The following is a 23,450-nucleotide window of genomic DNA, read 5'->3' as shown; positions in this document are numbered from 1 at the left end:
CTTGGGGGAAAAAAAGGACAGGTATACACTCGCGCGCGCGCACACACACATATCCATCCGCACATACACAGACACAAGCAGACATTTGTAAAGGCAAAGAGTTCGGGCAGAGATGTCAGTCGAGGCGGAAGTACAGAGGCAAAGATGTTGAAAGACAGGTGAGGTATGAGTGGTGGCAACTTGAAATTAGCGGAGGTTGAGGCATGGCGGATAACGAGAGGAGAGGATATACTGAAGGGCAAGTTCCCATCTCCGGAGTTCTGACAGGTTGGTGTTAGTGGGAAGTATCCAGATAACCCGGACGGTGTGACACTGTGCCAAGATGTGCTGGCCGTGCACCAAGGCATGTTTAGCCACAGGGTGATCCTCATTACCAACAAACACTGTCTGCCTGTGTCCATTCATGCGAATGGACAGTTTGTTGCTGGTCATTCCCACATAGAAAGCTTCACAGTATAGGCAGGTCAAAGTTTGGTACAGATTTATTGACGACGTCTTCATGATCTGGACTCTCAGTGAAGAACAACTCCAGAATTTCCTCTCCAACCTCAACTCCATTGGTTCCATCAGCTTCACCTGGTCCTACTCCAAATCCCATGCCACTTTCCTTGACGTTGACCTCCATCTGACCAATGGCCAGCTTCACACGTCCGTCCACATCAAACCCACCAACAAGCAACAGTACCTCCATTATGACAGCTGCCACCCATTCCACATCAAACGGTCCCTTCCCTACAGCCTAGGTCTTCGTGGCAAACAAATCCACTCCAGTCCGGAATCCCTGAACCATTACACCAACAACCTGACAACAGCTTTCGCATCCCGCAACTACCCTCCCGACCTGGTACAGAAGCAAATAACCAGAGCCACTTCCTCATCCCCTCAAACCCAGAACCTCCCACAGAAGAACCCCAAAAGTTCCCCACTTGTGACAGAATACTTTCCAGGGCTGGATCAGACTCTGAATGTGGCTCTCCAGCAGGGATATGACTTCCTCAAATCCTGCCCTGAAATGAGATCCATCCTTCATGAAATCCTCCCCCCTCCACCAAGAGTGTCTTTCCGCCGTCCACCTAACCTTTGTAACCTCTTAGTTCATCCCTATGAAATCCCCAAACCACCTTCCCTACCCTCTGGCTCCCACCCTTGTAACCGTCCTCAGTGTAAACCAGTACCTGTCCTTTTTTCCCCCAAGGTACGTCTTTCCGCTCCCGGGATTGGAATGACTCCTTACCCTCTCCCTTAAAATGCACATCCTTTCATGTTTCCCTCTCCTTCCCTGTTTCCTGACGAAGCAACCGTTGGTTGCGAAAGCTAGAATTTCGTGTGTATGTATCGACGTGCCAGCACTTTCGTTTGGTAAGTCCCATCATCTTTATAGAGAGAGAGAGAGAGAGAGAGAGAGAGAGAGAGAGAGAGAGAGAGAGAGAGAGGGGGGGGGGGGGGATAGGTAGGTAGATAGATAGATAGATAGATAGCGAGCACTACACATACTGTTACAAAGATGGCTGTAGTTTTATATTAATTAATAGGTATACCTTAATGATATTTCACAGCAAAATAGTCATTAACTTACGCTTTTAAGTTTCATTGTTTCCATTGCTGCTAAGTGATGATCATGGTATACAAATGTCTGTATATGTGCTGGAGAAGATGGCTGGTTTGGCACATGAAATGTGGCATATGGAGATATGTCCTCTGCAAATTCTATGAAGTAATTCACATTAGCATTTGAATAAGAAGGAAATAAGGAAACACAGATATCTGAATTCATTAAAGAATACACAAATAAGCACAAAACAGCAAAAACTGCACTTATAACGTGAGTAATTACTACCACGTACTTTGAAAAACACAGTTTGCAATTATAAAGTGGAAGCACTCACAAATATATCCTCACATTTATTTATTTACTTATTTTTTAATTTATTTATTATTCTAATGACCTATGTTATGAATTTATCACACGATACAGAACAAGTGAGTTTTACAAGTTGTTTGTTCTTTCATGCTATGGTATTATACAAAGTGTCCCAGCAGGAATGGTCAGTATTCAAGGATATGACAATCATTCAAAGCAAAAATGGCAAGAGAATGTGGGCTCTAAAATGCATACTTCAAGAGCAATAAACACTTCTTCAGCTTCGATACTGTGAGAGTCTTTACTGGAAAGCAATCAAATTTTGAGAGGTGGTACTATGAACAAAAACAAGAAAAATGTCCAGTAAACCTAGACTCTTGAGTGTGTATCTGAAAGTGTTTACAGCTCTTAAGGCATTCATTTTAGAGACTGTGTTTACTACACCTTTTTGCTTTACTTCAAATCATCATTCTCAGTCTTATCCCTGAATACTGACCACCCCTCCAGTACCACCCTGTATAAACAGTAATCAATTTCATGTTAAGATATAAGTAACGTAGGTATTTAAATATGCTTACAAAAATAAACACACGTGCACACAAACGAGGATCTGGGACTGTATCTGAGTGTTACAGATACATGGAAGCTATACATTATGGCTACAGAACTATTGTATAGTGTAAAATGACTCAACAGGAACTGCCTTGAGTATTTTTTAAACTCTAGTTCGCCATCCACTTATCACTTAATTTGCAAAGTGAATGACAAACATCTTACCACCACTGGAATGAATCCCCTTTGAGCAACATTCAGGTTTGCATACTCATCATGGATTCTTTTCTTTTAGTACATTATTGGGTTTAAAAAGGGGCCTGTTTTCCCCTTACGAAACACATCAAACTAGTTCCTTGTCTAGGCTGTGAAGGCCCAATGGATGTCAATCAGCTGGCATGTCATCCTCTGCCTCATGGTGTCATGCAGATACAATACAGATAGGCATGTGGTCAGCACACTGCATTCTCCGCCTTTTTACTGACTTTCCAAACCGTGGAGCTCTACTTTTCATTCAAGTATGAAATGCATCAGTGATAATATATATTGTGCGCTAGATATGAGGATTTCAAGTTCCTTTAAAAGACCTCTATGCATGGTTCAAGGGTGGACTACAATCAATTCTTAAGACTCATTTCTGTGCGCATAGCAAATTTCTAACCAGTGGCCAATTTCAAAAAAGGATAATTCCATGTGCTTTATGGTGTAAAAAATAATCATCATAAGCTGATTTAAGAGCCTACACATTTCAATAAGTGCAAACAATGAGTGACAAGTTGCAGAAAACAATCCCTTGCATTGATCCAACATGGGATCTGACCAGTATAGTTAGCTATCAGTGTGTCCACCCAGGTGTTTTGAAGTATTGGTACTAGTTTCCTGCAGATCACTCAGGTTTTTTTTTTTTTTTTTTTTTTTTTTTTTGCTGTTGTACAAAACGGACCACCACTTGTCTCGTAGATATTATGTAAACAACTAATGAACCTGGCAATGCAATTGCTAAATATGCATTGGAATTGAATATATGGCTCAATATCCTGCTAGCCCCCTCTCTCTGTCCATCTCATCTCCCCCCCCCTCTCCCCCCTCTGCCCATTTCCTCCATAACCCTCTGTTCATTTCCTCCCCCCCACTTCTCCGACCACGAGTCTTGTTTATTGTTATTATAAGCAAAACCTTGATTGGGAACCAAAGTCACTTAAAATGAGTGGGTGAATTGGTTGGTATACATGGTATGAGAGAGACCTCTCCAGCTGCTGGATCTATGACAATACTAGCTTCACACTTTGAGAGTAGTGAGGTTGGCCAATAGTTAACACTATTTTACAATCACATACTTAAGCCTTTCGGGAACTATTCCTTGTTTAAGTGATACATCAAAAATTTGTTAAAGCATTTTACTTACATGGTTTCAACTTGATACTACAGTATTTATTAATAAATAAAGAAATAAATAAATATAAAGGTCACTGAATTTTTTGGAGAATTAATGCATATTTCTGCCTTTTTTAACCCTTAGGTCACCTTTAAATTGTATGCCCAAGTGTCTTCTCTCAAATTTATGAAGACAGTTCTTGGAAAATTTGTAAAAATATTCTTTGGCTGCCTTCATGTGAAGATATTTTTCATTGCTTTGGAACAGAAAAATGATACAGTTAAATTTATGCTCTAAAGTGAATGCAAAAGTATATCCATGTCAGTTTTGGCTACCCTGTTGTGCTGTTTTGATGAAACAAAGACCTGAGCAGACCCACCTTTCCCACTTAAATTTTACTCGCATTCTTCCAAAAAAGTTAGGAATGCATATTCCAGCATACCTATCTGGCTACTGTCCTATAGTTCTGGAATGTGGCTGTAGCAAAGAAAGTTGTCATTTTATTCACTTTTATTGGGTGAGTCACCACTGAAGAGGATTTCATATGACTGTCTTCATCAGTTAAAACAGTGAATGTAAATTTTGTCCTGCTCCATTTGAACCAATCAAGCATCCATTACCACATGTCCAAACACTAGGCCCTCTTTTTACTGTCACTGGATGCACAGAAATATCATTCATACTTACAGTTACAGGTGAAAAGAGTGCATCTACAGGACTATACTGTCATAAGTTGCAAACATAAAACCTGGAATCAGAATCACTGTTAAATGCAACATAGCTGTGATGTAGCCCAAGTGCTAAATGGCACTGAACTGAAAGAGCTTGCCACGTGTGTGTCCACTTTGGAAGCCCTCCACCCTCACCCACAAAGCAAAAGTCATCTTGTGCTAAGCCAAACCGGTTCAAAATGTAACCTAAACAAAATCAGTACGAACATCAGAGTTGTCATCCACATACAAGTATGTATTATTGACAGCTTCATAAGGACAGCAAAATGAAGACTTATTCCTGTGCAGCTGTAATTCTGTCACCTACCACACCAGTGGGTCTGCCCATTTCAGTTACCAACAGTGAGCTCTGCAAGCCACTCAGCTAGAATGCCTGTGAGCCTGAACCTTAGTGTATTGTATAAAACACCCCTTGATATATTTTAGCTGGGACAGATAACTGCTTCCCCCCTTTAAACTGCACATAAGCCAGAAAATTTGCTGTCTTATGGTCTGATATTCACTATAGGAGGGTGACACTGGAAACCCCACCAAAAGGTCAAACAACACTTCTGTATCAGGATAAGCTGCCTTATAGCATAGCAGAAGTCTAAGTTAGTCGACTGAACTGATGATTACTGACTGATATTTGCTTAAATAGTTACGGGTGTTGGGTAAAATATTGGAGGTATGTGTTCCACCTCCATTGGCACCCCACTTGCATTGCGCAAGGACTGTCACAGTTATGAGCAGTGATCAGGTCACTGCTCATAACTGTGACATGGAAAGAGATGCAAGGGCAGGGGAGGGGACTGGAACCCATACCTGTTGATTGGACAGAAAGTGATTGAGTAATAGATTTGGTTGCCAGGGACCTGAGTCAGTATTGCCGAGGATGCATGCTGTCCTCAGTATGGTCTGAACTAGTTCCAGCTGCACACCAGTTAGTATTACACAGTCACAACTTTAAATAACTTAAAGCCTACATTGCCTCTGCTTTGGGTGGTGTTGGCTTGAAGTGTGGCAGTCCCTTGAAGGATTCTTCCTCCGACGTGGACCTCCAGCACTCGACTCGAAAGAGCTACCTGTTGGTAATACTATTGTCGCAACTGGATGATTAGCTCTTCCGGGCTGGGTGCTGGAGGTTTGTTGTTGGAGGAATTTTCTGGGGATTTGCTGTGCTTCGGGCTCATCTTGTGTCTGGAGGTACTTGTGGCATTATTTGTGTCCGTGGTGAAGTTTGCCTCATTCTGATGGTACGGACGGACCATGTGCCTATTCCAGTATGCATAGCTGCTGTTTAACGTTGTTAACCAGGTCGGTGGTCGTCGCATGGCGGCAGTCACTGCTTGCTCAGGAGGAGGAATAGCTGTTGATGATGCTGATGCTGTAGTATCACCTGCTGATTTTGTAGCCTCTGCTGCTGCTGCTGCTGCTCTTGCTGCTTGTGCTGTAGAACTTTCAGAATAACATTCCCTATGACATAGTTACTAATGTATTGCTATTTTAATTTATGGGTGAACTGTGTTATATCTCATCAATATTATTATATTCACAGCAAAAAGTCATACAAGTTAATAGTAAATCTGTTTTACTGACAAAACAACACTTTGACAACACATCTAAACAAGCAAAACAGGCCTATGTGACAAACTGAATTATCTACTTATGTAGGAGTCATGCGGAAGAAAGAGAGATTTTGTAATCATAGCATTTTCCATTATCTAGAACGTGGGGACATCCAATCAGCGAGGTCTTGATAGATGGAGGAAGTGGGAGGGGGAAGGGGCACAGGTATAGAGCGCATTAGCCTAGCAGAGTCAGCAAGTGATGAAGTCCTCCATTTCATTGTCACATAGGGTCGGAATGGAATCCCAACCAAAGATTCTGATCTTAGCAGGGTTCCAGCACTTTTAATGAACCTCCCAGTGAATCTTTGGGTTCTGCGGTGCAGCTTTGTTTTCTCTGCAGGGGAGGGTATGCTGACTGTGTTTGAGATGGAGACAACAGTTGACTATTTGCAATTGGAACACGAAAGGAAATACTAGTAGTGGTACAGGGTATCCTATGCTATGCACCATACAGTGGTTGACACAATGTATGTTGATGTAGATACCTCGGGTCTAGCCTGGGGAGTGGCCAAAAGCAAGCCCAGATGTGTGCGGATGCAGGATAGTATGGGCTCTTTCATGGACGCTTGAGCTCACTGAGCGGCAAGACGAGGTTGAGCTGCGTGTATATGGGCAGCAGCTCTGCCTGGCTGAACTTATAAGTGGGAGCAGATTTATAACCTGTGGGGAAGCTGCTCAAGGTATCTTCATATGTCATCAGTAAAAACTTGATACAACAAGGTGGTAATCAAGTGTCAGATCCCATTATGTTGGTAAAATTGTTCAAACTCATGGGATAGAAAATTTTGTTTCCTGATTAACTGATATGGTGTTAACCAACTGCAAAACTTCGTGAAAAGGCACTCACAAGAGTACAATGAATACGCTGGTATGTGCAGCACATAAAGAGGACAGTCATTCTCTGAACAGAAGAAATTTTTATCTTTCTGGCCTAAAATCATTATTCAAGGAAATTCATTTAAATTCCAAAGCCACAGAATCAATGAAGGATCACCCATCTCAGTTTCAATTTGACAGTACTTTTATCCTTTATTTCATACTTCTCAAAGTTGCAAAAAGCACTGCCCATGAAATGAAAAGGTCTAGGCTCAAGTTATAGCCAAATAGTTGTCGGGAAATTTCAATGCTTATGATAATCACAGATATTATAAAATTAAATATTATTATTTAAATACTGAAGTAAACATAATGAAACTACATGGATTTTAACCAAACTGATTACCAATTATACCACACCTCTTCAATTTGGAGTCCCTGGTATTGCATGGGAAGATCTGCATGACACTGTAATGTAGTATACATGAGTATGTGATTGCAGGCTTTTTCTGTGTATTCTAGTGATAAAATCTTCTTGGGTGATCAGACAAGTGGTAGCTTCATCTTTTCACAACGTTTCAATGAGTTTTGTACCCATCATCTGCAGGAAAAGTGCCCAGGTGCTGTGTTCTGTGTAGCCACTTGACCGCTGACCTCTTCTGTGGGCAGGCCAGTCATGCACCTCCACAACTGGGTACCACACCAATGGAGGGGGAGCGCAGTGCACCGTTATGTGGGCATTGAGCCCCAGTGTCTGTCCATTCTGTCTGTGGATGCCGCTGGCATCTGAACGGATCATCCCTGTCATTTTCATTATTGCAGAATCCCACACTGTGTTGCACATCCACACTCAGTGCTGTAAATGCCTGGTGTCTGCAGTCTTTTGTGGAACCAAGCATGTCCTTTATTTTTCTTCATTGTATGGAAAACTGTATTTCATGTTTCTCCATTATTCACATGATCTTGGCTCTCAGCAGCTCTGCAAATGGGTCTCCCTTTAAGGCGCATCTTATTCGCATCTCTCTGTAACCATTATCAGGGAAGGTTTCCGACAGATGCTTTAACTCATTCAGCAAGCTCTTCCTGTCACAAATGTACCTGGCTCTATGTACTATGGTGGTTAATACCAAGTTGCGTCACTCTGGATGGTGGCAACTGAGTATTCAGGGAAAGGTCCATGTGTATCATTCTGTAGAGCGAGTGTCCCAACATGTGATCCAGACTTCTTTTGATTAAAATGTCGAAGAAGGGTAGCCTTCCACTCTCTTGTATCTCCATGGTGAACTTGATACTATCATGAATGCCACTGGGACAACTTAAGAAATCTATGTTTTCTGTCATATGGCCACCCCACAAACACATCATCTTGTCTGTAAAATACCTTCGGGTTTAGGCGGGCAGTATTCAATGCTACATCTTTAAAGTGGTCCATTTATAGATTAGCCATACCCAGAGCTGAGGGGCACTATTGGCAACTTGTCTATTTACACATACAGCTTCCCACCACATCTGAAATAAGTGGTGGTTAGTAAATGTCTAAAGAGTTTTGTTTCCTCACTGAAGGGTCCCTTGAGTTAGAGCTAAGGAATCTTCCAGTGGCACCCCACTTACCTTATGCATGGAGCTGCCATGATTAAGCACAGCACCAATCGGAAATAACCACCCACAGTTCATGGATCCAGGTACATCCGTGACAGGAAGAGCTTGCCGAATTAGTTACAGTATCTGCGGGAAACTTCTGCATGAACGACACAACACCTTAAATGCAGGTAAGAGGAGGGAGAGCAAATGAAGTAGTAGTAGTAGTAGTAGTAGTAGTAGTAGTAGAAGAAGAAGAAGAAGAAGCAAAATTTACGACATTTCTGCCATACGCAAGGCCACCAACAGCCAAGATCGTAAAAATAATGGAGAAACTTCAAACAAAGACTGTTTTCCATGCAACATGGAGAATTAAGGACATGCTTGACTCAACAAAAGATCAGCTAAGACTGCACATGACAAGCATTCACATAATTGAGTGCGAATAAGATGCAGTACGTTGGACAAACACAGCGCCGCATCTCACAGTGCCATACGGGAAACATCAGAAACGTTCAACTAGGGCAGACAGACAAGCCTGGGATGACAGAGCAGAGCATCAATGAGGAACACACCTTGGATTTTGAACAAATGAACAAGCTATGCTGTGCCAGTGGGTTCTGGGACTATTGTCAAAGACGTGGTAGAAATACGTCTGCACAACAACCTAATAAACTGAGATAGCAAGTCAACTCGCCACAGCATGGAATTCCGTAATTACGAAAATATGACATGAAGAATGAACAGACACAGGGACTTGACACTTTCACTGAGGCCTTGCCACATCCCCCACCACCAAAATGGTACCACTTCCGAAGGCACGCGATTGACCAATCTACGAAAGAGATTAGCAGTCCAGCAGATATACATATATAAACAGAACAGCATCCTGTCACTTAACCTGAAAATGATGGGCATGAAAAACACTAAAACGTTGCAACAATTTAACTTAATTGTAAAGGCGACCTGTTAATTTATGTCTGTAGCTTTACAACTTTAAGAGAAGTCAAGTGATCTGCATAAAATAAAAATCATTAATGCTGTTGGATGTAAGGGTGGAGACTGATTTCTAAGAGACCTTCAATGTCTGGGATTTATGCATACCAGAATCAAATGAAATTGAAATCACCCACAATCTTACTAACTACCTATATGAGTACTACCACAAAGAGATCAGGAATCATGACTTCCATCTGCGTATTTAACACCAAAGGTTAGGACCAGAGTTTGATGGTCAAAACTACAAAGGCTCAACAATGAGACTTACATAAAAAGGGAATGTTGCTGGTGCTGGACACATCAGCAGAAACTATTCACAGAATATTTTCCTCAAACAGAATATTTATGCCTCACTGCAATTCACGTAAGTAGTGGATGGATACCTTCAGGTATAAAATGAGAAAACTCCTGCCTCCTAACACAAGCCCATCAATTGGTTTGAAGGTGACAATTTCATCTGTTGACAAAATATTGTGCACAGTACATTATGCTTGATGATCAATCAGTTTGCCCGGGTACTTTTTGTACATCATATACACCAGAAAAATTAAAAATTACGAAAAAAGGGAAAAATTACAGCAAGTAAATGATTATAAACTTCCTGTGAAGTATATGGTTAAAGAAGAAAAGCACAACAATAGAATCACCCTAAAAGCAGCACTGATAGCAGAAAATAGTATAAGCCAGACAAGAAGAGATGAAAACTCAAGAATAAAAGTAAACTGTCATTTAGAAAAAGTGTTGACAGTAATATGAGTGATTGTACAAAATGGTACAGATTAGAGATAAAGTAAAAGGTGAGAGTTTGATGGTGGGGAAAGAAATGCAAGGAGAAATACTCTGGGATGAAATAGAAGGGAAAGTGTGTGCAAAAAAAGAGGAGTAAAGGAGGCAAGAAAGAGGCAAGAAAGAAGGAAAGAAGGGAATAAGAGGTGTATGAGTAAACTGAGGAGGCCTGCACTGTGTAGGGTGGTGACTAAATACTGTGAAGTATGCACAAGTGGAGGGAAACAATAGCACTTGGAATTAACAATTCTTCAGCTATTATAGGTGGCAGAAGAATGTACATGTGGCAGAAGAATGTACATGTTTAAGAAGATTCCCAACCCTTCAATTTGGAACCACTGGTATTGCATGGGAAGATTTCTATGACACTAATTTAGGTTTTGTTAGCAGAGGTTGATGGTAATTCTTTCAATAAGCTAGGGACCTATTTAATCATTCTTTCCCTTTTCCTTACCTCTCTTTTCCTGCAGAACTTAATTCTAAATGCAACCTATTAATTTTTGTCTGCAAATTTATGATTTTTCAGATGTTTCCAGTGAATTGCATACAATAATAGCCAGTAATGCCGTGGGAAATAAAAGTGGAAGTTTATTTTTAAGAGACATCAACACAATGCACAAAAAGTAGTGACATTGTCAAGTGCATGGTGTTATTACCAGTTATGAATATATAAAGAAAGCTGCCAAACATTTTTCTAATAATGGACTTCTCTCCGAAATTCCATTAACAAAAGCTCCGTTTACTATTATGACATCGATCCTCAAGTTGTTTTATAGCTTGGGTTGAGTGTGTGGTTACTTGGGTAATCTTTTAAGTTTGAAATATTTCAGAACTTTTTTACATAACATATAAGAAAAATTTTACTTTGTTTGGCTATAGTGTCTGTGAAACTTTTCATCAAAGAACAGTTTTTGTTACACCCAGTTTCTATTGCCTCCTTAGAGCCTATTTGTAGAGTATTACACATATTTAATTAAATTCTAAGGATTGTTGTTGGAGGAAAGGCAAAAATAAAAGAAAAGTAAGAATTCTCAGCTAACTGCATCTTAAGTGTGATATGACAATGGTGTTTCACATTGTCTGCTATTTTATATATGGCAGTTTCTTTCATATGTAGTGCACTGACTACAATGATATTACAAACCAATCTGCAACTAATGAAGTAATTCAGGATGTACACACAGACAAAACTATAAAAAGTCATAGTATTCTTAATTACTGAACACATTTTGAACTGTGGTGTTAACATCCCTGTAACTGTGAAAACTGGGAAAATATTACAAATTGTGTTATGAATTTTTCCATTACTTGTCATATAGGTCCCATTTTCACTACCTGATCAAAGAATCCAGACACCCCTCAAAGTGGAATTGACCACTATATGTAATGAGAGGCAGACCACCAGTATTAAAAGAGTCTGGGAGTATGTACAGTGCCAACGGCAAAGAATGGAGATGGTTGTGTGGTTAGGATGTGGTCAACTTATTGCACTTAAGGCAACACTAAATGAGGAATGATATTAAAATTTTACAGTATTGTATGCTGCATATAGTAGAGAAACAGTTTGGAGACAACAATGTTTTTGTATCAGCATGACAAAACACCCTGTCAAAGTGGTATCTGTGAGGCAGTAGTTTGTGGACAGTAACATTCCTGAATAGACTGGCCATCCAGAGGCCCAACCTGAACCCAAAAAAATATTTACAATGAATTAGAAAGTTGACTTTGCTCCAGGCTCAGCATCCAACAATACTACCTTCTCTGCTTTTGGCTCTTGAGGAAGAATGGGTAGCCACTCCTCCACAAGTACACACTTCATTGAAAGTGTGCCTAGCAGAATTGAAGCCATCATAAGATGGACACACTCCATATTAATATCCACAAATAGGTGTCAGGATAATTTTGATCAAACAGTGTTTACATCAGAACAGAAATATTGAAATTTTTCAATTACTCGTGTAGATATTCCCATGCATTGAGATTAAACGGTAATATTGTTGTCCAAAGTAAAGCAGTGTTTGATGATTTTCAGGACTTAGGTGTCATTCCTACTTAATGAAATGATACCTAACGTCTTTATATATTGGTAAATTCTGACTCAACCAAGAAAAAGAACATTATAATATCCAATTACGTTATTACTGGTGCACCTCTGGAGACTGTCCCACTGTTTAAGTACATACGGGAGAATACTGTTAAGAGATACAAAATTGAATCAACAAGTGAAATTAGTAGCAGGGAAGTGAAATTAGTAGTAAGGGAGATAAATGGAAGAATCAGATTGGTTGGAAGGACATAAGGAAAGTGTAGTGCATCTTAAAAATGAAATTACCTGCCAGATACTAGTGTACCAAATTCTGGAATACTGCTCTAGGATTTGGATTCCATATCAGGTAGGCATAATAGCAAACATCAAATGAACTCAGAGATACTTTTCTACGATCATAGCAGTTTAGTAAGACCATATGAAAATGTAACGAACATGCACAGGGAATTTATATTACAATCTGTGGAGAAAATATAACAATACTTTTGTCCAGTGCAAACATTCTACTGCCTCCATCATATATCACATGTAACATTCAGTGAATTTCCTCAGGGAAATCACTTTGCTGCGTAGGATGTTTTATTTTGAAATAAACACTTTATTTCATAGTTTACTGATCAGCTTCTTGGGCAATTTGAAGCTACATCCAGCAAAAATACAATTGGGGAAAAATGCAGCCGTCAAGCAGGTTTTGTCATTGTGCCAACATACAAGACAATGACCACACCATGTGTGTCTTCATTTTACTAGTTACACTAATGTATTTCAATGAGGTTTTATTGCAATTTATCTTGATAATAGCCAAGCAGGATAAATTATCTAAACAATAAATTATGAAAAATTGTCTATTTCAAAGTAAAACAACAGCCTTCACAGGAAAATGACTTCCTTAAGAAAATGGAGATTACATTTAAGGAAGCATGCAGAAAGGCATTTTTCTCTTAATCCATACTTACGCTGAATAGGACTATTAGTGTCACCGGAACACAGCATCCCCAGCCATGTACTATAAAGTGACTTTTAGATGATCTCTATAAATACATATCTTGTTAAAATATAAAGGGTGTTTATAGAAACTAGTGCTGGTCAAAGCTAGAAAAACAAGTACAATAAACATACACCCAGAAAAAAAGATTTGAGATATTAGCCATTCTCTCCTACGATAACTCCCTGTCGAAGCTAACACCTCTCCTCCTCAAAGAATCACAAAGCTACACACCCTTCACCTCTCCTCCTCAAAGAATCACAAACTCCTGCAAACATATGTGGCTGCTCTAAGATTTGGTCACATACATGGAAAATATGTCCCTGTAACATATGGGTTTGGGATTTACAGACACCTTTAAATGTTCCTAGATTAGACCATTAAGGGATAATGGTCAGGTGAATGGGGAGGCCATGCTACTGGAACTCCTCAGCCAATCTAATACTCAAAAACATTTGTATGTAATATTAGAGTACAAAGCATAGGGTGTGGGGCAGAGCCCAACACATATAAGCCACTTCCAGTGTGTTTCTGCAAAGGGCAATGTTCTTCAATGGCACGCACAGTTTTTCACTTCTGTGCATACATGAGTATTGTGGTAATGTCTTATCCCACTTTGTTTGAATCCTGTCTCTCTCATAAATAAAAAGTAAGCTGTGAACTTTAGATTTTCAGCACTCCATTTCAAAACCCATTGGCTGAACTGTATTCTGGCATGTTGGCCTTATAGCCTAAGAGATTTCATATGCTGTAAATCAGATGGTTAAAATAACTGCTCATGCAGAATTTTACATCAACAGTATGGGTTATACCTACAGCTCTAATTTTTTTGCACACTTGTTTCAGGATCATCATCTACTTGCCACAGCATTTGCTCTTCCATATCTAGTGTGTGAACTGTACGATATCTACACTGATCCACCACCCTTAATGCAAATGATCTCATCTGCAATTCCCTGGCATGACCTGATAAACCCTTCTCAGATAGAATTGAAGTCGGGGATGTCATTCACCATACATGACATACACCAATCAATTAATGCTATTAGCTAAACTGTAGCAGAAGACCATACTTGCCATTTTCCCATAATGAGACTTATTTCACAGTTTATTCCTTGTTTGCCCTTCACCAATTCACTTATCTTGTTATGATGTCAGCAAAACCTCAAAATATGTTCACATGGCTGATGAGACAGTTTTAGTGGTATGTCTGACAACAGCATTAAAGTCAGAGGACTAAGTACAGAGACAAACAACAGTACGAGATGAGAAATGAATGTCAATATGAAAACAGGTTACTGTATTGAGAATCTATTGTTCTTGACAAGTTGAAGTTGCCTACATCTCAACAGGTATTCGTTTCAGGTAATATGTTTGAGAGACTTTTTTTTTTTTTGCTTTAGACAAGTACTATATCTTCTGAAAATATGGAACAGCCTTTTTAAACACCCTGTATAACTTTTCAGTAGGCGTATGGGTCTGTCACAATTGCGATATCATTTCAATAAAATTGTTTGGTTCTGAGAAAAAAATTTCTACAAATGACATATCAATTACAATGACAAATTTAATTAATTTGTGAAGGTAGTTGTGCTCTTCTATAATTAATGTAGAATACAACAAGACTTGATAACAAATGAAGCTACCTGGAATTCGTTCTGAGGAGTGTGAAGTTGCACCTTTCTGTACTGCTGCATAATACTGCTCCCTCTGTGCAATGTTGTGCTTGTTGTCCAAAGTCACCATAGGCTGTGACTGCCCTTCTGCTTGTGCACCTGGTTCTGTCAGAAAGTAAAATTTGGTTAATTCCTTTCCTTGATGCAAACTATACTAAAAATAATCCTACTATTATATAGAAGCATTTTCAAAAAACACACAAAATGCCTATAATGTAAGGAAATTGTGTGTCAGCAACTGAAATAATTTACAATATACCTGGGTCTTTCCCTGATGTGTGTGTATTATGTCTTACATCTGTTTGCTATAGCACCTTCACAGGCTGTCTTACACTTATAAGAATACACTGAACAAGAAAAGAGAATGAAACTGTATAAATAAATGAAGTACTAACAAGATTTACAGATAAACATGTTCAAACCTATTTTAGTTCCAGGTTTTACTGTTACACAGACTGACACTAGTAAATTATTTTCAAGAATTATGGTAAGCTGAGAGAGAAAAATCTGTATTTATGCTAACTCACTCCTATGAAAGAAGATGCAAACACCCACAAATACTGCTATGAGTGTTATTATGGAGATAAGGACTGGCAGAATAACAGCTACATCCATATAGAATGGAACAGCATCATTAACGTTTATGTTGCTTTGGTCTGGCACCAGGTTCCCTGAAAAAATGAGAACAGTGTCAGCGAAATTGCTGAGTACACTTATCAGGGAGAAAAATATTACAAGGGCAGGCTGAAAACTAATGCCTTCCAATTTTTTTATCTGAAAATTCTTAAAGCTTTTTAAACAAGACAAATGTTTTCAACATTCTATATCTTTAATCTCCATGTCTACATATTTCCCAACAGTCACTCTGGTGACAAACATTTCTCCTAATGAGAAACCAGTTTGTTGATGCTGTCACTGTGGAACATTTGACTTTGTTGACACAGCCACAACCTCACCTCTGCTTACACCGCTTCATCACAGAGAGACGCCCTCGAAGGTGTTCTTTTAGTTTTTTGAAACAGTTTAAAATCAGATAGAGCCACGTCACGACAGCATGGGCAATGATCGATGACAGTGAACCCAAGATGTCTGGTTGTTGGAGATGTCATGTGGTCTGGTATTATGCTGAAGGAGGGGAAGCCCCATGTGAGGACAAACTGACTTTAAACTCTATTATAGCACACTGTTTCTCATGAACTGCCATGTTACACACTACAATTCTGAGACCTCTAGCAGCAGAGGGCTGCAAATATGCAGACATGTAGAACAAAAATGCTCACACTTGAGCAAAACCTGAATCGTGTGAAGTGTTACAAGGATGGTTTGCAGCTGTTCAGGAAGAATCCGCAGGATTTTAAGCATTGTTTCGTCACTCGGGATGAAACATGGCTACATTACTATGCTCCAGAGATCAAACAACAGGTTACCAAGGGAGAATCTGCACGAAAAAAGGCGAAGACCAGTCCTTCGGCCAGAAAGGTTATGGGGACTGTGTTTTGGGATTTGCAAGGGATAATCCTCATCGACTATCTGGAAAACGGTTAAACTATTACAGTTGCATATTATTCATAGTTATTGGACTGCTTGAAAACTGAGCTGCAAGAAAAACTCTGGCAATTGGACCACAAAAAAGTCCTTTTCTATGATGACATTGCACCAGCACACACCTCAGCAGTTGTGGTCGCAAAATTAATGGAAACAGGATTCCAACTTGTTTCACATCCCCCCCCCTATTCTCCAGACTTGGCTCCTTTGGACTACTACTTCTTCCCCAATTTGAAGAAATGGCTGGAGGGACAAAAGATTTTATTCAAACGAGGAGGTGATTGCAGCAACTAATAGCTATTTTGCAGACTTGGGCAATTCCTATTAATTGGAAGGGATCAACAAATTAGAACAGCGTTGGATGAAGTGTGTAAGTCTAAAAGGAGACTATGTCGAAAAATAAAAAAGGTTTACCATAAACATGTAAGTAGTTTTTATTTTTTGCACAGACTTTTCAAACACCCCTCGTAAATGCAGTACTGGGAAGTCCTTAAAGAAGGCATGGTTTACCACAGGCATAAGAGTGCCATCACAGCAATAAAGGGTTATGTACACAATAGTCAGAACAAGTAATGCTCCAGAAATACTTTGTTACAAAAAGTGCTATGAAATATTTTTAAAATGTGGACAGGAGAAAGCTAGTACAAAATCTAGCATCTATAGAAAAATTATGACCACAAGAGTCACAGTGACAGGCTGTTCTCATCTACCATAGGGATACTCATGATTGCAATCCTCCAGCACATCAGATACCATTAAAATGAGCACCACTGCCTACTGTGCAGGGCTCAATGTGTGGATATTCATGAAAATAGCTGTTTAGTGTTTGCAGAGATTAATACTTAAGAGGCCGCTCAAATGAGAACGGAGGTTATACGTAGTAGCGTAAGGACATATGGACAAGCGAATGGGGTAAGAACTGTAGAAGGAATATGGGGCTTCTGAGCTTTTGTTCCTTAGTATAAGAGGAAAAATTGTAAATAATCTATGTTTTAATTATGTACGTGAAGTCTTCTGTTGCAAACCAGTCACTGGTTCACACAAGGGGTTCAGGCCTTCCCAAAGAACGGAGATACGTAACACCATCACTTATTTTGGTTATTACTCGCTAGAAAGTAGCTCCAGTGCATCTGTATGTGGGGCAAGTTGGCAGGTGTGGAGGCAGAGATACATAATTTCACAAGTGACCCTTTTTGGACACCCCAAGGTAGTTGAGCCAAGCTGCGCAACTGTGGTGACACTGCAGGAAGGGTGTGCAACTACGAACTGGCCTGCAGAGTATTTCCAAACCATTGAGATTCAAAGGTAAATATTGTAAGTGCCTGGAAGCAATGTATCAGCACAACAAGCATGCTATTAATCACTACAAATACCCTCTGATTCTAACACAGTTACGCACAGTCTGACGTCAGGTCCACGCATTATGTTATGGGCCAGCTAGCAACTGATGCCAGTCTGGACAGCCTTATCCAACTCACCAACTCAGAGTTCTATGTCCACACCTGTGTTCTATGTCCTCTTAGAATGACACGATGGATGAGCTGTCACCAAGCTCCACAATAGCAACCAAACTCTTTACTTGGGAGGACAGTGGTTCACAGCCAGGGCAGTATTACTGCCATCCATCTGAACCAGCACGAGCTAACCCCATAGCAGTGGATGCATACAACAATTCAGCAGTCATTCACATTGCTGGCACTGATCACTCACTGGCCACATAGTGCTAAATCAGGCACACACTACCAAATGGGGTAACAGCATCAGCAAAGCAGGACATTGACATCGAACAGCCACTCTGCCACCACAATTTCCAACATCAACGGCGCCACCAGCAGACCATTTGCCTGCAGAGAGCATATCTGGGGGTGTTGCAGCCCATCATCATAGCTCAAGACTGCGTAAGATTGGTTGGTTGGTTGTTTTGGGGAAGGAGACCAGACAGCGAGGTCATCGGTCTCATCGGATTAGGGAAGGACGGGGAAGGAAGTCGGCCGTGCCCTTTGAAAGGAACCATCCCGGCATTTGCCTGGAGCAATTTAGGGAAATCACGGAAAACCTAAATCAGGATGGTCGGACGCAGGATTGAACCGTCGTCCTCCTGAATGCGAGTCCAGTGTTTAACCACTGCGCCACCTCACTCGGTGACTACGTAAGAGAGTTTTCCTAGCCACCTCTGGCCAGCACCACTACCTCCACAACCCGCCACTCTACCACCTCTACACTATCACGGTGTATATGCCAATAAGAAAAAACTTCCAAATTTTCTGGATTTGCCAGTCAAAAATACTTTTTTCCCCAGATGGAAATACACTTCTTGGATGAAAATACAATTTTTCCTTGTTAAGTGACACTTTCCCTTGAAGCTGTAAAACTTACGAATTCTTCGAATGGTGAAGGGATATATACCAGTGCAGAACTTCCAAACACTTTAGGAAATGAAACCCAGCAATAAACACTGCATTTTGGAAAGATCTCTAATGTGCGACAACATGCACACTGCATATTTTTGTATTACAAAAGTATAAAGAGAAATTCCAATTACAGCACAGTAGCTTTTTTCAGTCAATCATGGCTCATGTTACGTGATTCACCAGCCAATGACAGCAGATATTCAAGAGTATATGACTTATGTAGTCAGCCAACAGCAACATCAATGTTAAGTAGCGTGAACACACAAATAAGAAACGTAAATGGTTTAAATTAATAGACATTCAATATAGCTTCACGACAAGCTTTCACCTATAATACTGGTCGTCAAGTTTCTTGCCATTTTTTTAAGAGGGCATCATTAGGCAGGATCCTAAGAACACAGCTTAGATTACAGCAGCTGAATATTTCTGACAAGCACAAATATAAATTTCACTGCTGTGCACTTCAACTTTTCCATAGAAAAGGCAGTTACATGTGAAATTCCTCAAGAATTTACCTTGCACTTTTTTCAGGATAATTTATTTTTCGCTATTGTTACTGCATAATTTGTAATCTATAAAAGGACTAAAATAAATATGAAAGACATTGAAGCTTAGTCTTTTTTTTTAGTGTGTTATGCTAAGCTATATCAAACACAAATATTCCGGTAAGTTTTAAATAACGGCCTGAATGGCTGGTCTTCTAGGGCTGAAACTTTTCTAAGCACCTGGTCTTCAAAGTACTAAGTTTCGAAAGAGCCAAATGCTCTGCGATTTAAGAAATTAATCACACATTCTTGCATGTAACATAATTCATCTTGCATAAAAAGAAATTTACCCTGAAAGTAACACTCCTCAAACCACCAATCACAGTATTTTCCCGCGACCTGATATAAATGTAAACAGTTGTGGCATCACACTCATCTAAAGCAATTTGTTATGAGGTACTGCACAGTATCCATCTTGAAGCCTTTGACATTTCACTATCAGCAGACACTTGTGCACGCAGTTTGTTTTGTTGGAAAGGGTGCATTTTCTTTGCAATTAAAATTTTATTTTGGTGTTATTCTCTCTTTTATGTTTTCTTGCTGCAGTATTATGCTGCAGTAGTGGACTAACGAAGAAGTCTTTCTTTGCGTATCAGTTCTTATCAGCCAAAATTACAAAAATTCAACTAGAAACTAAAACAACAAAAATTTCTGGAGTTCTAAAAATCCCTGGATTTTCCCCAGATTATTCGCAGATTTTCCAGTTGTCAGAGGGTGTATACACCCTTTGACTATAGGGGCCTCATTCACCCAGGGTTACCACAGAACCCTCAAAAACTGTGTCCATTTGGCTGCAGTTACAATGGAGGACTGGGGCACAATCAAAGTGGTGTGGCAAGCAGAGCAGCACTGGCGAAACAAACCAATACTACTCAATGCACGTGATTATAGTGGCACTGCAAGCAGAGCGGCACGGAGCAGAGCAGCACAGAGCGGTGCTGAGCGAATCAAACATGTTTGTTTCTGGAAGCAGTGACCAGAGCATTCGAGTGATTCCGGTTGCATTCAGGCAACACTGGCGGTATGGCTGTTGCTGCAGGTAGCAGGGTCACTAATGTTGCTGGCCTTGTGTGTTTCTTTTGTTGTACTGTTGAGACAATGGCATCAGCTGGAGCCTTGACAGCAGTTTTACTTGGCATCCTTTATGGAACCAGAAAAGCAAGTAACATCACAACTGATTAATTTTGTGACAAGCTGTGATTATGTGGCAGCAGTATTACCAACTGAAAGGACAGAATAAATTTTCTTAATCTCTTATTTCTTTCATTGTCTTAAAAAAACAGATAATGAAGCAGCACAGCTGACAAACACATGAAAATTGAGTTTTATTATGTGAAAAAAAGCTTTCAAAACCATCTCATCAGGACAGCTTCATTTGAAGCTCTGTTAAAGTTTCATCCTGTCTTAAATGCCTTGTATAGAACTCCAGATTTCTAATGCATGTCACTCAACATTCGGGGATCCTTCTGTCGGTGACAGTGTTGTGGAGAACATGTACATTTTACAATGCCACCAGCAAATTCTGGTGAAGTTTGTATTGCCTTCCAAAATATGCTCCACTTAGTGCTTATTATTCCTTAAGCACATTCAATTATCATCGTGGTCTGTACAAGTGTTTGTCGAAATATTATTTCCCTGGATCTAAAACCCATTGATTGAGAGTGTTCATAAAATGCCTCAACAATGAACATGCTCATTTACAATGAACAGAAAAAGCAACACCTGGTGTGTTTGATAGTGAAGTATATTAAGCTCCACTTCCTGTATCAAGTGCAATACACTAGAAGAATGAAATGTACCACCTTTTCTCTTTCCTTGCCATATCATCAAACATCAATTATAATTTAATTTTCTGTGAGGATCAAACTGTGTGCAGGATGATTGAATGAAAATGTTTTATAGTTATAAACATTGGACCAGAATTTTCTGAGCATTTTAATGAATGTCTTTCTGTCAGCATCACCGACTGCATACGGAAAGTTCTGTATCTTTCATAAACCATTTACAGCATTTAGAAAATCATCTTCAGGAGGCACCCATGTTGTGGCTCAAGGCAATCCCACAGCACTTTGGTAGTTGATTCCACAGTTCTTACAATGGTTATGAATTCCATTGTAAATGTCAGAGGCATGTCTCAAAAAAACTACTGGTTTCTAGGAACCTGTAACAATTCTCATTTCACCACCTACTGATCACACTTAAACTACATTATTTCATTGAATAAGTCTGTAGTTGCTTGCATACCGCTCTAGATAAGGTTGTTACACACAGTAATTATATGGAAACCTACTGTCTTCTTTGTACACTATTTACCAAGATCTTGTTTCGATATTTCAAACCATTTATGTTATACAAGGGTGTTACGAATATTTCAATATTTCATTCTTGCTTTATCGTCTCTGCATGTGAGTGGAACAGAGTGTACTATATACAATCCATTTTCTTGAGACTGGAGTGAGTTATAGATCCCATCCCAAGTTTAAGGAATAGTTCAATATTTTAACTACATTTGGTAAGCAGCAACATATAACTTAATGTGCACCTAAAGCAAATTCATAGCGACCTCAATTTTTCTTTGCAAACTATTTGATTTTTTTGTAGTAGCTGGTTTAATTTAGAAATATCTCAACAACTATGACAATTAACAAAATACGCAGTTCATAATGAAGCTGATGAAGCTATGAGATGTGTGAGAATTCTTTTTTACCAAGTAGTTTCTTTAAAAGCATTTGAGAAAAATAGACTAGTCAGCTTGAGGGTTTGTCGTCCACAGTCTTGTGAACCTGCTGGCTGCCACACCACTTCCTGGCCCCCTCCACTACATCTGAGCATGAAGCAGCACTGCAGCAGCTGCCAACACACAGCTCCACTTCGCTTTGTTGTGCTGCTCCACTATAATCAGACTGATTTTAATGAAAGCACAGGTCACACCAATCAACAAGAAGGGAAGCAGACATGATTCACTGAACTATCATCCAATACCCTTGACATTCATTTGTTGTAGAATTTTTGGACATATTCTGAGCTCAAACATGATGAAGTAAGTACCTCAAACAGAATGACCTCCTGCATGACAAGCAGCATAGATTCCAAAAACATTGATCACATGAATGCCAACTCACACCTTTATCACATGTCATCCTGCAAGCCATGGATAAAGGCAGTCAGGTAGAAGCAGTATTTCTCAATTTCCAAGAAGTGTTTGATTCAGTACAACTTTACACTTATTACTGAAAGCATGATCGCATGAGGTATAAGTAAAATTTGTGATTGGACTGAGGAGTTTTTGGTAGGGAGGACTGTTCTGTACCAAGGAAGAGGTAGACAACAAATAACGCAACAGGCTGGCACCCCACAGAGACAACCGCTCTCCTGAGCTCAATTTTCAGCATTTTACCCAGTCAGTTGGGGTCTTTTGGTTCAGAACCGAGTGGAGGGTCTCAACCAGAGGTTCTATCAGTTGTGTGAGGGTCATGACTGCTGATTTCTGGACCTGTGTTACAGGGTGCAGTTTTAGGACTCCTCTTTACAGGTCAGGGCTGCCCAGTAGTTTGCGGTCCTCTGACCAACACTCACCAGTCGATATGCAGAGCGTGAAACCACATCATGCACAATCTACACACACTTCAACTGTCAAAATTTTTACACTAAATTTTCAAGGTATTCACAACAAAGTTACCAAATTAACTGTCATTCAGGGAATTTCTCACACTCATTCTTGGGGCCAAGAGCGACCTGAAACCCGAAGTAGAAAGCTCAGAGGTATTTCCAGATTCATGGAAAATATATTGGAAAGACAGATTAGATGCCATAGGAGGGGGAGTGTTCATTGCAGTTGCAAAAAATACTGTGTCTACTGAATTTGGGTGTGGCAATCAAGGTACCTGGTTGCATGTAACATGTCTAGGTGAAACCAAGTTGGATGTTTTTACT

At 39.9% G+C, this 23,450-nt stretch overlaps 1 protein-coding gene across 1 annotated transcript in view; it reads right to left on the bottom strand.

Annotated features, from left to right (window-relative positions):
* The window catches only part of LOC126249143 (Down syndrome cell adhesion molecule-like protein Dscam2), a 242,097-nt gene that overhangs the window by 12,469 nt on the left and 206,178 nt on the right, over positions 1-23,450 (bottom strand). Inside the window, exons 19-21 of the mRNA XM_049950796.1 lie at positions 15,544-15,687; positions 14,987-15,121; positions 1,577-1,707 (exon numbers count right to left, since the gene is read on the bottom strand). Of these exons, the coding sequence (XP_049806753.1) occupies positions 1,577-1,707; positions 14,987-15,121; positions 15,544-15,687 (410 nt within the window). The remainder of the gene's footprint in view (positions 1-1,576; positions 1,708-14,986; positions 15,122-15,543; positions 15,688-23,450) is intronic.

This window comes from Schistocerca nitens, chromosome 3 (assembly GCF_023898315.1).
Source record: "Schistocerca nitens isolate TAMUIC-IGC-003100 chromosome 3, iqSchNite1.1, whole genome shotgun sequence".
NCBI lineage: Eukaryota > Metazoa > Arthropoda > Insecta > Orthoptera > Acrididae > Schistocerca > Schistocerca nitens.
Note: the sequence above shows the minus strand (reverse complement) of the source record. Positions and strands in the feature narration are given on the sequence as shown.